Source organism: Tachysurus vachellii, chromosome 5, assembly GCF_030014155.1.
Source record: "Tachysurus vachellii isolate PV-2020 chromosome 5, HZAU_Pvac_v1, whole genome shotgun sequence".
Lineage (NCBI taxonomy): Eukaryota > Metazoa > Chordata > Actinopteri > Siluriformes > Bagridae > Tachysurus > Tachysurus vachellii.
The window spans coordinates 27,228,570-27,244,670 of NC_083464.1; the positions used below are offsets into that span (position 1 = coordinate 27,228,570).

The following is a 16,101-nucleotide window of genomic DNA, read 5'->3' on the forward strand; positions in this document are numbered from 1 at the left end:
CTTTGTAACTTGAGAAACCTCAAGGTAGTGACAGTGTAAGAAATCAGTTCATATTATAAAAGGTTTGGTGATATGAACACAAAAACCCGGCTTATAGATAGATAGATAGATAGATAGATAGATAGATAGATAGATAGATAGATAGATAGATAGATAGATAGATAGATAGATAGATAGATAGATAGAGTAGATAGATAAAGAGACAGGCAGACAGAGAGACAGACAGACAGACAGATAGATAGATAGATAGATAGATAGATAGATAGATAGATAGATAGATAGATAGATAGATAGATACTAATTACTAGTCACTAATTGTAATCTGTCCAGTACTGTAAGTGCTGGTAATTGCAGTGATGGGTCAAATGACGAAGCATGAGGTTTTTCAGCTGACAGTAAAGTAAAGAAATTAATTAAATAAAGATAGCACTGGCTAAAGTTGTAAATTACAATTTTATTAATTAATAATGTTGTTATCGTTATAATCTCTGAGTACAGTTATTAATAAATATGGCATTAACATTCGCTGCTATGTGGAACTTTATGTTTCAGCCAACAGATTACTAAAAAAGATACAGTTTTCTCATTGTATAGGAACTGTGACCTTTGACTTGCATTGTGTTCAGCAGCGAAAGTCCTTAATGGAATTAATGGCTCAAGTCACATTTCAACCCAGCAGAAGATATTAATAAGAAATATGTCTTTGCAGGATACAGAAAAAAGTAGTTCAAGCTTTTGTTAAGGTTTCATCTTGGCCCACTGGTTAAAAACAACTCAAAACAAAAAAAATACAGATTTCCATAGTGTGCAACTGGTCTCAAGATCATGATGATCCATATTTATGTAAAGTACAGAGGATGGAAAGTGAAACTTATCTGCCTCATTGCTGTCTTCCACAGTGTCAAAACAAACCACAGATGTTAAGCAGGAGCTGCCTGGATGTAACATGCTGTGCCAGGACATGATACACCTAAACCCAGTCTAGTACTGTAGAAGATGTCACAACAGTTCTTAGAAATATCAATTTGATTTGTAATTAAAGTGTATTTGATCTTCATCGAATTTTGGAATATATTTAAATACTAAAATACTGATCTAAGGTTTATTTTGGTCCAAATGTTTTGGTCCAAGTTCACAAATTAAAAATCAACAAATATTAAAAAAGCATGTTCATATTGGACATATTGATATCACTGCCTAAGTGTGGACATTAAGAACATTAACAGCCTCTACATCCATGATACTCTGGCATGTTGTACCTTTAATGCTAATGTGTCCCAGTTAACAGATATGTAATTGATTGGTACTATATATTCAGGAAATATTGAAATATTCATTCATTCATCTTCTACCGCTTATCCGAACTACCTCGGGTCACGGGGAGCCTGTGCCTATCTCAGGCGTCAAGGCAGGATACACCCTGGACGGAGTGCCAACCCATCGCAGGGCACACACACTCTCATTCACTCACGCAATCACACACTAGGGACAATTTTCCAGAGATGCCAATCAACCTACCATGCATGTCTTTGGACCGGGGGAGGAAACCGGAGTACCCGGAGGAAACCCCCGAGGCACGGGGAGAACATGCAAACTCCACACACACAAGGTGGAGGCGGGAATCGAACCCCGACCCTGGAGGTGTGAGGCGAACGTGCTAACCACTAAGCCACCGTGCCCCCAATATTGAAATATAATAATGAAAAAGGTGACTATATGGGTGCTTTAGTAGAGACTGCAGAGGCTAAGTTTTTTATTATAAAATATGAATAAAGTAACCATATTCAATATTTGGAATTTATCTCTTAATTTAATTTCATATCAACACGTTTATATCATATTGGATTTATGGGATACGTACAAGACCTCTTGACAATCCCACCTCATCTCATTGCATCAACTTGTTTTCTTTTATTTGGTGGCTGAAGTAACACCCTGAGCTTTGCATAGAAAAGGATGGTGGGTACATTCCAAGCATTCGGCCAGCTACTCAAGTGTCTGCTGTGTATCAGAAACTTCAATGCCCGCTGTAAACAAGGAAGAAGCTTGCATGCTGGAAAAAAGGGAGCAGGAAAGGGGACGTCACATGCCTGTGTTAGTAAGAGTATCTGCAGTTCAGACAGAGGGAACGGTATTTCTATTTTTAGGGTGACTGGAATGTACACAGAGCTTCATGGAAGGAAAGCTTGACAACAAACAACACTGCACTATCCATTCTATAAACATCCATCTGCTGATGCTTCGGATTGCATCGAAGATAGAAAGACACCCCGAAAAACACAAGTGATAGATTTGGCTGTGTCTGGATGAGCTTTGCTTCGACTATAGCCGATACGAAAGCCCACAGGATGTGTTACACACTGGCTAAAACCAGGTAAGATAACTGACTAACTGACAGTTCAGATCTTTCGATACATCTGTCGATACTGTACAGCTATTGGATATAGATGACTTTGGCAACTGACACTTCCTTAATGTCTCATCTGTAATGCGGTTGAGGTTGCATGTCCTGTTCTGAGTTGAAAGTAATTGTGGTTTAATGGAGGAAACTAACATAATAAGGAAATAGTATTATATTGTATTAAAAAGAAGACTTTTAATATGTTGGTTGCTTTTTGCAAAGAATAAATAAAATGTGACCAGTTCTCATGTAAGAACATTACAACATTACTACCATAGCAACACATCGAACGCATACTTTCTTGTGAACTAGAAAAAAATTATAATAAAAATAGTACTAAGTTGTTTTCATATGTAACATATGTAAATAAAAAAAATCTCTATATAACTTTTTATATAACTCTCTATATAACTCTATATAACTCTATATAACTTTTTTTTTATCTGGTTAGATCTTATTTTGGTGACTGTGTGGGGAGTTTCTATGTAATATTCCCCCATGTCTATGTGAGTTTCCTCTGGGTTCTTTGGTTTCCTCCCTGCTCACAAAATATATGAGGTTGATTGGCTAAAGAAATTGCCCCAAGTGTAAATGAGTGTGTGCATGTGTGTGCATGGAGCCCTGCAGTGGACAAAGGTCCCATTCAGGATGTTTTCCCACCTCACACACCCGGGATAGACCCGGGATCCACAACGACCCCAGCCAGGATGAAGCATGTAATAAAAGTAAAAATGACAATAACCTTGGATTTAAATGAGTTTTTATGCTTAAAAATGTGTTTAATAATCACTTATTGTGGGTCTGTATTTACGGAATGGGAATATTATGCCATCAATTGTCAGAGACATAAAATGTTGTTCTATTTTAATAGAACAACATTTTACATGGAGAAGAGAATTTTTTTTCTTAAAAGCATGGCAAAGAAAAAAAAATCTCTTCTCCATGAAAATGACCATATTCTTGATGATGTGATTGATGATTATTTATGATGTCTTGATGATGATTTGTCATCCCCTCTCTTACAGTCTAGATGGCACGATAATGGAGGTCCTACACTATAATGACAAAGAGCTGTTGTCCACCTTTCCCTTGCTGCTGAACAACTTGAGGAAGGAGCAGATCCTCACAGATGTTGTCCTTTGTTCTGATGGCAACGAGATCCCCTGCCACCGCAATGTCCTGGTGTCCAGCAGCCCCTACTTCCATGCTATGTTCTGCAGCAACTTTTGTGAGAGACAGCAGACTCGGGTAGAAATGCAGGGAATTCCCTACAATACCCTGAACAGCATTGTGGACTATGTTTACACAGGAGCTATTAGTATTACCATGGAGTCTGTTCTCCCGCTAATGCAAGCTGCTGCGATGCTACATTATGAACGGCTTTTCGAAGCCTGCTCAGCCTTCTTGCAAGCCCAGCTCAGGCCAGATAACTGCTTGAGCATGAGCCGCCTTTCAGAGATTCTGCACTGCACCAGTTTGCAGCAGAAAGCTCGAGAAATGGCTGTGAAAAGCTTCTCTGATGTTGTGGCTTCTGAGGACTTCTGTGAACTGTCCCTGAAAGAGTTGGTTAGTTACTTAGAAGATGACCAACTGTGTGCAGAGGAAGAGAAGGTGTTTGAAATCCTTCTTGCTTGGATCCATCATGACCCATTTGCCCGCCAAGGTGCTATTCATGACCTTTTCCGTCAGGTAAGGCTACGACACATCCATCCCTCCTACCTCTTCCAGTTCATCGCCAGTGACCCATTAGTGCAGTCATCCTCCCTTTGTACTGAGATCATCGACTCAGTCAGACGTCTCCTCTTTTCTGTTGGGTCCCACTGTTCAAGCGATCTGCAACCACTGTGGTCTGCTCCACGGCGTCATGCCTGTAAAGAAGCTCTAGTGGTTGTAGGTGGGCGTAAAAACAATGAGCGTACATCTCGTGAGGCACTGCTATTCGATGAACAGACAGAGTGCTGGCAATGGCTGGCTAAGTTTCCTGTACGACTCTACCGTGCCTCTTATGTCTGCATGCACAGCATCCTTTATGTTCTAGGAGGTCTCACTATGACTACAGGAGGAGGAGGTGTACCTACTGCCACAGTTTACACTCTCTCCTTAAAAATGAATCAGTGGAGGGTTGCAGAGCCCATGCTGGTACCTCGATTTGGCCATCAGAGCATCTCCTATCTCCAGTTCATCTTTGTTTTAGGTGGCATTACAGGTGACAGACAAATCTCCAATGGCATGGAGAGATACAATACCATGTTCAACCTTTGGGAGTCCATGGCTCCAATGCCAGTAGCAGTTCAGCAGCCTGCTGTAGCAGCACACAACCAGAGAATCTACGTATTTGGTGGGGAAGACGCCATGCAAAATCCAGTACGAATGATTCAGGTAAGATCGGCAATACAAGATAAAATGGAAACTGTGGATGTTTTGAAAATTAGTTTGGTGCAACATTTGGTGTTCACATAGGTGTACCACATTGGAAGAAATATCTGGTGTAAAATGGAAAACAGAATGGTGAAGAATGTTTCTGCCCCTGCTTCAGCTATTGATGGCAAAATCTACATTATTGGAGGTACTTATTGGAAGTATTTATTATAAAAAAAAGTCAATATTTGTTTATTTGCTTCTATTTGTTAAATATAGAATCCATTCCTTTCACAGGCTATACAAGAAGAATGCTGGCATATGACATTAAAGCAAACAGATTTATTAAATGTAAGAATATGAATGAAAGAAGAATGCATCACTCAGCCACCGTTATCGACAACAAAGTCTGTGTTACTGGGGGCCGATACATTAACAGCCAAAATGATGTTCAGGATTCAGACAGCTTCGATTGCTACGACCCTGAGACAGACACCTGGACATCAAAAAGACCTTTGCCATTTAAACTCTTTGACCACGGCTCAGTTCCGATGGTGTGTATCTCACACAAGACTTTTCCGACATGTGTGTGATTATAATGCTGCTTAATATTCAGCACTGTACATAGATTGGTCATTGACTAAGAAAGCTATCTCAGTGTCTATAAATAACACTTATGATGACTAAGATGCATGCAGGAATGCGGTGAAAATAGGTTGCAGTTAATGAGTAATGTGACATACAGCAGTTCCAGTCACCTGCTTAACATAAGGAAGAAGATATTGTAGATATGCCGTAAAGGAGCTGCATCATTTAAGCATGTAACAACTCACTGTAACATTTAGCAATAACCCTTCCTCAAAATTATAGTTGTAAACGATTGAGTAAGACATCTTAGCAGTTTTCTGTTCCTCTGAAATGTACTGTACAGTAAATATGTATGCAGATGAGTTATTTAGTTTAACTACCGCTCTAATGTCCAGCACTTGCTTTATCCACACACCTTTATCCGAAATCATTCCTACAATTTTCTATTCACCGATTCTTTTAATAAGTTCCCATCGTTCCATTCAACAGTGTGTGCTACTCTCTATATATCAAATATATCAAATTTCCTACTGCATCCATTTTAAAGTTGTATTTTTTTTGTTCTGCAGTAATTCTAAACTTCACATTTCATGGACATGTACTTTTTTTTAAATATACCAGTTTTAAAATGTATCAAAGCCAACTTTATGTTTCAGATGTTTGAAATAAAATATATTTTGTCAATTATTTGGGAAATCTGGGAGTTTTTGTAACATATTTCAGAACATAAGCAACCGTTACAGCAAATGTTGTATTTAATAAGCAATAATCTAAAGCAGCTAAGCTTCATATAGTATCTTGGTCATGTTGTAATGCAAAGGAATATTAACATGCCCAGACATGAAGCAATAAATCAGAGGTCATTGAACTAGCTCTAGTCTCTTCTACCGTTACATGTACAGTTTCTAAAATAGATAATGTTTATTTGTCAGGATACTCAAATTTGATCTTAATGCCATACCGGTACAAATCACTGTCAGATGAAGTGAATAACACTGACACAATGGTACAATGGCCCCTATACAGTAATAGCAAGACATTCTGTGAATCAGGGACAGGGACACAGGCACCAGTGGTGCTAATGGGGGCGTGTGGTAGCCTAGTGGTTAAGGTGTCGGGCTACCAATCGGAAGGTTGTGAGTTCGATCTCAAGTCCACCAAGCTGCCACTGTTGGGCCCCTGGTTAAGACCAGTTGTCAATAAACATGAGATAATGTAAGTCGCTCTGGACAAGGGCATCTGCCAAATGCTGTAAATGTAAGGTGAGAGAAGACTAGCCTGTCTTGTCCAATCCCACATTAGAGTGACTGTAACAAAAACTACTGCAAAAGTTATAACTGGCTAAGATGAAGTCTTAGGTGAGCATCAGAACTGAACCAATGGAAGCAATGGAAGAAGATAACCTGGCTTGATGTTTCAAGTTCTCTATAATGTTATGTGTATAGCTGGGTGTGTCACTTATTTGGGGAATGGGATGAAGGCAAGCTCAGTGTGATCCTCTGGGAAATGTTTTGATAGAAATCCTTGGGTCCTGTCATTACTGCAGCTCAAGGTACTCCTGTTCTACACAGTACTCAGTATTGTAACTCAGTAGTGTTTTGAGGAACATGATAAAGAGTTCATGGTGTTGACATGGCTTCCACATTCACCAGATCTCTATGTAATTGAACAGTTGTGGGATGTGCCGGACAAAGTCTGGTACATCGAGTCTTCACCTCAATTACAGGACTGCTGTAATTGACAACACACCTTCAGAGGTCTTGTGAAGTCCATGCCTTGAGGGATCAGAGCTGTTTTGGCAGCACAAGGGAGAACAACACAATATTAGACCGGAGGTTTTAATGTTATGGTTGATCAATGTACATTCACACTTGTGCTGTTAATTCACCACTTTGAACTGTTGGCAAACATTTCTGAAATTTCACATGCATTTTACAGGAAGTCCAACTATTTAAATTTTGTGAATGTTGATGCTAGAAGTTTCGGTAAAATAACACTATTTTCTCATTTCTTATCCCATCACGTTTCTGTTTACACTATAAATAGTCCAGATCCAGAGTACATTTCCATAAATCCCAAATGTACCATGCTGAAGTTTTTTCTAGTAAATGTATGAACATGTTAAGCAGTCAGGGTTTGGGGACTATAGGTGTTTCCATGCTATTTTTAGAAACAAACAAGAGAGAACATTACACCGAAGGAATCATGTGGCTGAACTGCAGGTGTGACAGTCCAGCAGACTGGAGGAATGATGAAAGAGATGAACAGGTGCATGTTTGTGTGTGCATGTACATGTGTGTGTGTATGTGTGTGTGTGTGTGTGTGTGTGAGAGAGAGAGAGAGAGAGAGAGAAAGAGAGAGAGAGTCTCATGTGTTTATCTTGTTTATCCTGTCTATGAGAGTGCTCACAAACACACAATCTACCCTCAAGCAGAAAACTCTCAGAATAAAAAAATAAAACAGAAATGTTCCTCTGGTCCCAGGCTCTCTGTTTTTTCCACATATAAAATACCAAGTCAGTATAATAAAATAAAATATTAAGTTCTTAAGGAGGTGTAAGATTAATTAAAATGATACATATGTTATATCTGACGTGATTCATAAAGTATGACATCTTTGAGGAATGAGCCACATAAATGTCTAGGAAATCCCCTTGTAGGACTTGGTCTTGGGAGCTAAACATTCAGCATAGCTTGGGAAAAGTTATTTTAGATGAAGGGCAAATGTCACATGTTGAATAGATCTTTCTGTTGGAGTAACTGATGAAGTTCCCTGGACATATGTGATGAGCATCAAACAGCAAACAGTCTGAGTTTCTTTCCACAACAAAAAATAAACCATTAATCAAGTTTCCTTACATTTTAGACAAAGGATCTTAATTTACTCAACTTTACTCAACGTCCGTAATTATGGATGAAATCTCTGTGAGTAATTAATGATGCATAGATTTTATCCATTGCCACACAGGTCATGTCACATGTTTGTTACAAACTTCCTCATGTGGTCTATATGTATTTTATAACAGATTGACTTCATGCCTTTTGTAAATATTATCCAACACTTACTGGCTAGATCAACCAATGAATTAAAAACTGATCTGTGAGTTTTAATGGCAGTTAATCCTAAAGTAAACTTGTAAAGAATTTCTACCTACATTTTTAACAAGCTTTTAAATAACACAAACCAGTGTGATCAATAACCCCTATGTGCTGATCAGTGATTATTGATTGCACTTCATACAAGAACTTTGATGACCTTAGCACTATGATCAATGATTGAAAAAAAAGAACAGAAAAGCCCTCAACCTCAAACCCCATGCCCCAGTGCACACATACAGTATTTTTAACCAACATCTGCTCAAACTATATAAGTGTAACTGACAAAGCTTGTTTTTATGCATTAACACTTCCACAAATCCATCCATCCTAAGCAATCTATGGTTAAGAAACATGGTTGAGAATATATGAGTCCAATGAGTCGAATATGTCTTCATCATTAACAAGTATGATGTAAATACAAATCAAGTTAAAAAAAACTCTTCATGACCTTGCGTCTGAAATTTCAGACGGATGCAAAAAAATAAAAAATAAGATAAAAAAGCAACAGGTGATCCAGCACACTGATCATGTTCCCCAGTGAGGTGTTGCAATATTGAATACATGATGATGATAAACAAAGCCACGTGCTTCAGGACTGTTTCCAAAGTGGGCGGGGTCAAGACGACTTCCGGATTCGGAGCTGGATGATATAAATACGCAGCTGCGCACTTTCAGACTTAGACACGATTTTGTTTGGGTTTTTCTTTAGACACGCATATAGACGTCGTGGTGTGGTGTGTTCTGTTCTGTTGTGTTGAAACATGCCGTTTCTGGGACAGGACTGGCGCTCTCCTGGTCAGAGCTGGGTTAAAACCGAGGATGGCTGGAAAAGAACGACGAAAAACGAGAACGAGACGAATAACAATGTTTACAAGAGGTCAGTGATGAGATTGTTGACGTTTCGCGCATAAACGAACCCTTAGTGGGAAAACTAAGCTTTCCAAAACCACTGGCATCATTTCCCACTGACGCACTTTTTTGTTTCCAGTCCTAACTGATGTCTAATAGAATCAAGAGGTCATGTTACAGCTGTTGTATTTGTCTTTGACCTTTTGACCTACTCATCATCATCATCATCATCATCATCATCATCATCACTACTATTAATACACACATCAGTAACCAGATTAAAGAGAATCCGAGAATCTGTTTGGATCTGCTTGCTCTTTCCATCACTGTGACTTTTTTTTAATCCAAATATTTTCTAGGACTGTTGATTTTGTAACACACATAGATCTAAGCGATATCCAGCTCCGAGTCCTTCTCTACATATAATGTATGGGATTTGTGCACAATAATATAAGCTATGTGTATGATTACTGATCATGTTTTTTTTGTTTATGATTCTTATTCTAGCCACGAATGTAATCAAGTGGACTATAACAAAGAAAACATGCTCCTTTCTATTAATTATGACGTGGCCTCTAAGAAGCGTAAGAAGGATTTGATGAACAACAACAGTAAGGTTCCATGTAAGTGACAACACTTAAAAAAAAAAAAAAAAAATCTTAGTATGAAGTTGTATAGTATCCTGTAGCTTGATGTATTTTTCTTCCTAGATTTCCACAAAGACAAATGGATTTACGTGCACAAAGGGAGCACCAAAGAGGTAAATTGAATAAAACTTTCCATTAGAATTTATAAAAGACTTGATTTTAGCCAACACAAGGCTTATTATAATTTATCTGCTCATTTGTGTGTCATACAGCGTCATGGCTACTGTACATTGGGAGAAGCTTTTAATCGCTTGGACTTCTGCAGTGCCATCAAGGACACCAGGAGATTTAATTATGTTGTGAGGGTAAGCTTTCTTTCTAGAAATATTTCTGTTGTTCCACGAGCAAATGAAACCACAATACCGTGTAATGTAGGATCTTGTAAACACACAACACATATTAGATTAGAATAGAAGCCTTTATTTTGTCACATGGGTCAGCTAATATTCAGCACCCTTGGAGCAGTAAGGGTTAAAACTTTTTTTGATAAGATATAAAATCTATTAAAGGAACAATCACGTGCATCTCTGAGTGAGTTAATAGAAATTGAAATGATTTTATTGATTTATTTATTGGGTGTGATTGTCTGTAAATGATGTTAGAAGTAAATAAATATTTAGAAGTAGAATCAGAATCAGAATCCGGTTTATTGGCTAAGTGTGTTGACACACACACAAGGAATTTGGTTCCAGCTGTTTGTGACTCTCAAAAGTACAATACAGGGAACGTTTGTTATGATGTGAATATAGCGTCATCTCAGTTTAGCACTTCAATGAAGACGCTAAGATCTAGCAGAGTGGCGTGTGGCTCTGTTTTAAGTCTTATCACTGCACTCCAGACTAGCGTTCTTCTGGAAATGTTCTGTCATGCTGATGTGTACTTGAGCATGTATCAAGTCTCAGCACTTGTCATCTTGTAGTGGTTTCTGGGCCTTGTTCAAAACACTAACTATAGAAGAGGTACTGAAAATGAAGAAGGAGAAAAAAAGGTTTTAAGATAAGCTAAGTGGTAAACATGGACAAGTTCATTTATTTTGCTCAAAAAGGTCAAAAAAGTGAAGACCAGTGTAAAGGAAAAAAAGTCAACATCCTTCTTCCTTTTAGATTAGAGCACCATAATATTACAATATTTCAGCTTGCTATGTGAAACCAGGATTTTTTTTTAAAAAAATCACAAGTTCTCAATGTTATTAAAGGAGTAGTTTGGGGTTCGCATATGATTATCCACTGCATAGAAAACTCCACTCGAAACAATAGTGCAACAAAATACGTAACACTTCTTAGAGCTCGAATTTCTTGCTCTTGCCAAGTCTGCTAGTGTGTTGTTGAGCTCAAGTACGGTGACCGTCTTGAGGTAGTAATGGAAAAACAAGTCCATGTGACAAGAGAGCAAGCAACACCACAACACAACAAGCTTTAAAATTTTAAAACCAGTATTCAGCTGATAATCCTGTGATGCACGTCAAGGCACATTTTTGTATTTCGGCTCCGTGACGGTGTCTAAACACACCCTTAACCTAAACACCCAAAATAACCTGTGACTCACAAGATCACATTAAACCTGAAGAACAATTAGATACAGTTACATAAAAAACAAATGGAAATGATCAGACGCCTAGTTTGTACGTGATTAAAACGGGTTTGCTCTGCTGGCTTGAACCCTGGAAGAGCAGCTGGTGTGAAACGTGTATGCTCATGGAGTCTGGGATCAATGTAATTTTGGACTCTCTGTCCCAGTTTGAGGTGGTACAAATGTCACATCCTGATTGGTACCACGTGGACACTTGGAAGGTTTATCAAGGCGGGTGGAGTTAATGACGCCACAGACGCTCACATGATTTTAGGTCAGGCAGGTCAGCGTTGCTCCATTGCACTGCAGTTCTTGGATGGCAAGCATGCCAACCTACTCAGCTCTGGCATTCGGACTCTGTGGAAACAAAACACACTGCCCTCTTGACTGACCGTTGTGTGCTGGAAATGCCATCAAGGATATTGTAAGGGGAGCAAACCACACGCACACAAACAAACCGCACGTATGCCTCTTTGTCAGCCTAAAATAATGAGAGGGTTTCATTTTTATTTACACACTCATGACTGACCTTTTTATAAACCTTGAATGTTTACTGAGAAGTAAACAAGGGCATGAGGTACAGAGGGATGCTTGGCTGTTTCTCAGATTAGGGTTTGTTGTTGCTAGAGCTTCGATAGAGAGAGAGAAAGAGAGAGAGAGAGAAGCATAACATTGTGTAAGTGATGTTGGAACAGAATGTCTCCAAGTCTGACTGTTGAAATTTATACCTTTTTAGCTGCTTGAGCTGATCGCCAAGTCGCAGCTACCGTCTCTGAGCGGAGTGGCGCAGAAGAACTACATGAACATTCTGGAAAGAGTGGTGCAGAAAGGTGAGCGTGCGTGCACAGACACACACACACACACACACACTCACACTCATCCTCATTTTCTCTTTTTGAATATTTGTAGCTCTGTTATGTTAAGGACTTAAATGTAATAATTTTTTACAACATTTGGCATACGCTGTTATAAAGAGCAACTTACATTTTTCTTATATCATTTTATACAACTGACCAGTTGATGGTTGAGGGCCTTGCTCAGGGGCCCGGTGGTGGTAGCTTGGTGGACCTTGGATTCGAGCTCACAGCCTTCCGATCGCTAGTCCAACACCTTGGCCACTAAGCCACTAAGATCCCACATCCCCCAAGAGCATTTGGCCCCAGTCTGTAGCGTAGCTGTAGGAAATTTCATAATTACCTGCAGTGGAAAGAATGCCAAGGCTCTGAGAGCAAACAAGATCCTCACAAGTATTGTAAACCAAGTGGTTCCTCAGTTAAACAAAACTGCATGTTAAGTGCACTTACTTGTAGCTCAGGCCCAAGTTATAGAACGATGATGACGATGATCAGCCAACATTCAAAACTAACAGATACGATACATGAAGTGTAGGTGAAATAAGAGTATTTCTCCTTTAAAACCTCATACTTTATTTATTTATTTATTTATTTATTTTTAAAGCTGCTATCTACTATCCAAGCAGACTCAGTCATATTCCTGCGTCTCTGTGGACGTCTATGTTAAACAGCTGTAACTCTCTGAACTCTTTCTGCTCTTGGTCTGTTTTTAGTCCTGGAAGATCAACAGAATGTAAGGCCCATCAAAGAGCTGCTGCACACACTGTATGTGTCCCTCTGCAGTCTGGTGCAGGACATGGGCAAGTCTGTGCTGGTGGGAAACATTAATATCTGGGTGCACCGCATGGAAAACATCCTGCAGTGGCAGCAGCAGCTGGACAACATTCAGATAAACAGGGTGAGTAGGGGCACATCAGTGCAACTGTCCTCACCGTGGATAAACATTCCAGTTCTAAACCATTACATAATAATTTGACACAGCAGACGTTTTTTTGAGCTCTATGACATATAGAGCAAAAAAATTCCACAGACATTCATTTTTGAGCTAGTCTAGCAGGCCTGACCTGGAAAATGGCCCCCAAAGATTAGGTGTGATTAGTAGTAGCAGTAGTAGTAGTAGTAGTAGAAATTTTTATGCTAATTACAATTATAAAGGAAACAGGAAGTCTGATGTGTATGGACATAATCAAAAAGACATAAGAAGTCTGAATCCTAACTGTAAGGTTGTGGGTTCGAGTCTTGGGCCGGCAATACCACGACTGAGGTGGCCTTGAGCAAGGCACCAAACCCCCCCCAACTGCTCCCCGGGCACCGCAGCATAAATGCCTGCCCACTGCTCCGGGTGTGTGTTCACGGTGTGTGTGTGCACTTTGGAAGGGTTAAAGGCAGAGAACAAATTCTGAGTATGGCTCACCATACTTAGCTGTATGTCACGTCACGTCACGTCACTTAATCAGGTTTAATCAGGTCTAGGAGTATATAAAGTATAAGGAGCAGCTTTCTACTGTGTTACAACAGATACTCATGAATTTGGAATCTAGTTGGAAGGCAGGTTCGACTTCATCTAACAGTAAACATGGCCAGACTATTTGAAAAAGAAAGCAATAAAATAATAACAGAATTAACATGTTTGAAATGTGAAATCATAAAAAGCTTTTATCTTGTTTACATAAACATACAAGGATAGATTTGAGAGCCCCAGATCAACATGCCGTGACACACACACACACACACAGTGCTCCAAGCAGCACAAACAAAGTGCAAGATAAGATAAATGAGTTCATGCCTGTTTTGTGTAAAACGCCAAGCACGACACAATATAATTACAAAGGACATTTCTGTGTGTGGTTCATCCGTGCATGGTGCTGTTGTTTACTGTATTTAAATCCAGATCTGAAGATATCAAAGTATAGATTGTAAGTCTCACTGTGATTGGATAGAAGGTGAGATTGACGTGTACTTTTTGTATCTAAAGCCCAAAAGCACCGGGATGACGCTACTGGATTTGCCAGCCAGTCTCCAGCTGAACATCATGCAGCGGCTGTCAGACGGGCGAGACCTGGTCAGTCTGGGGCAGGTGTGTCCTGACCTGGGGGTACTGACTGAGGACAGGCTGCTGTGGAAGAACCTCTGTCACTACCACTTCACTGACAGACAGGTGCTGCATCATTTTAATGCGAAACATCAAGACTTGCTCTAATTCTGGTTAGACATGCCTAGTGTTTTAGTGTGTGTAACAGTAGTTAGTTTATGAGTGAGCTAAAGACAAAAGGATAATCCGTTTATTACATGCCTTTTTATTTTGACAGATTCGCAAGCGACTCATGGTTTCAGATAACGGTCACCTCGAATGGAAGAAGATGTACTTTAAGCTGTGCCGGTGCTACCCTCATAAAGAGCAGTACAGTGACACCCTGCAGTTCTGCACACATTGCCACATCCTGTTCTGGAAGGTGAGGCTGAAATGTCTAAACAGTGTCTGTAATTGTTTTCAGTTCAGCGTGTAATGCCTATAATGCTGCATTTTGCTAACAGTAACAGCTGGACTTTCTGTTGTCGTCCTCTACAGGATACAAACCATCCCTGCACAGCCAACAATCCAGAGAGCTGCAGCATTTCCGTTTCTCCACAAGGTTTCATCAACCTCTTTAAGTTCTAAAGGGACTTTCGGTTTGGATTTCGTCGTTTGTACATAGTGTATATAAAGTGGAAAGTGCAATAGATTCCCAGATGTTATGAGGAAAGCGATTCAGCGTGTCGGAGGACGTCGGCATGAGGAATTTTGGAAGTTTGAAAAAATGGAAAAAGGAAAAATATCAGTATGTAAGAAGCTCCATGTGTATGTATAAAAAAAAAAATATTCACAGATTTTGTTAGGCACGACTTTGTTTACTCCAAAGATTAATGTGCTTTGCTTGGTGCGAGCAATTTGCATTACAGTCTGCCCTCATGCTGCAATACTTCTATATATAGTTTGGGATTTTTATTTTTTATTTTTATAAGATATGACAGTGGATGAACTTCTGTTGGACTGTACAGTATATTTGCATTTTGAAAAGCATGCAGGAGTTCAAATAAGAACGTGAGGGGAAATAGTAATGTCCGTTATTATGGTGTGCAATACTTTTCTATCGAACGTTTTTCCACTTTTTATACGTTTGACTATTTTGTTTTGTTTAAAATGTATTTGCTGCAGTAAATACGAGTACACACTTGACTATAGTACAGCCTGTTATGACACTAACGTACGGTGTAATCGATGATGTTACAATTCACTGGTTTCACAAACGTAGCCCGTGCACTTTTGAAACGTTTGTCATTGTTCTGACATGTTCACATGTTGCCTTTTCTGCATAACAGTAGAAATGTTACTATGCATTAATATTTGTAACACACATTTCTGCAACTTGAATGTTTACTACCACCTGCATGGTATGAATTTGATACCAAAGAGTTGATTATTTGTTTTATTCTGTTGCATACTATGTTATTCTGACCAGGAAAATAAAAGGTCCTTTTGTTTTTTTTGGGTTTTTTTTTTTTATTTTTTTTATTTTTTTATTTTAAATGCAATATCTCACTTGTGTTCAGTTATGAAAACACAGATGGTCTTGAAGAGGAAGTCAAAACACCCAAAGGCTGAAAATAAACCACGGTCTTCTATTGCTGTGTCCTGCCTATTTTACTGCCATCTGGTAGGATCGAATAGATCTCAAATATAACCAATGACTAAGCAG

General features: G+C 39.1%; 2 protein-coding genes across 2 annotated transcripts; both read left to right on the forward strand.

Annotated features, from left to right (window-relative positions):
* The first annotated feature begins 2,087 nt into the window (after window positions 1-2,087).
* Window positions 2,088-6,034, forward strand: klhl38b (kelch-like family member 38b). The gene is made up of 4 exons (XM_060869336.1): window positions 2,088-2,374; window positions 3,427-4,780; window positions 4,862-4,967; window positions 5,057-6,034. The coding sequence occupies exons 1-4, from the start codon at window positions 2,307-2,309 to the stop codon at window positions 5,350-5,352; spliced, it is 1,824 nt and encodes a 607-aa protein (XP_060725319.1). The 5' UTR covers window positions 2,088-2,306; the 3' UTR covers window positions 5,353-6,034.
* A 3,089-nt stretch (window positions 6,035-9,123) lies between these two features.
* fbxo32 (F-box protein 32) lies at window positions 9,124-15,892 on the forward strand. Its single transcript, XM_060870885.1, has 9 exons — window positions 9,124-9,322; window positions 9,802-9,917; window positions 10,005-10,054; window positions 10,154-10,246; window positions 12,247-12,340; window positions 13,078-13,262; window positions 14,340-14,522; window positions 14,674-14,817; window positions 14,934-15,892. The coding sequence occupies exons 1-9, from the start codon at window positions 9,207-9,209 to the stop codon at window positions 15,021-15,023; spliced, it is 1,071 nt and encodes a 356-aa protein (XP_060726868.1). The 5' UTR covers window positions 9,124-9,206; the 3' UTR covers window positions 15,024-15,892.
* Window positions 15,893-16,101: the final 209 nt, after the last annotated feature.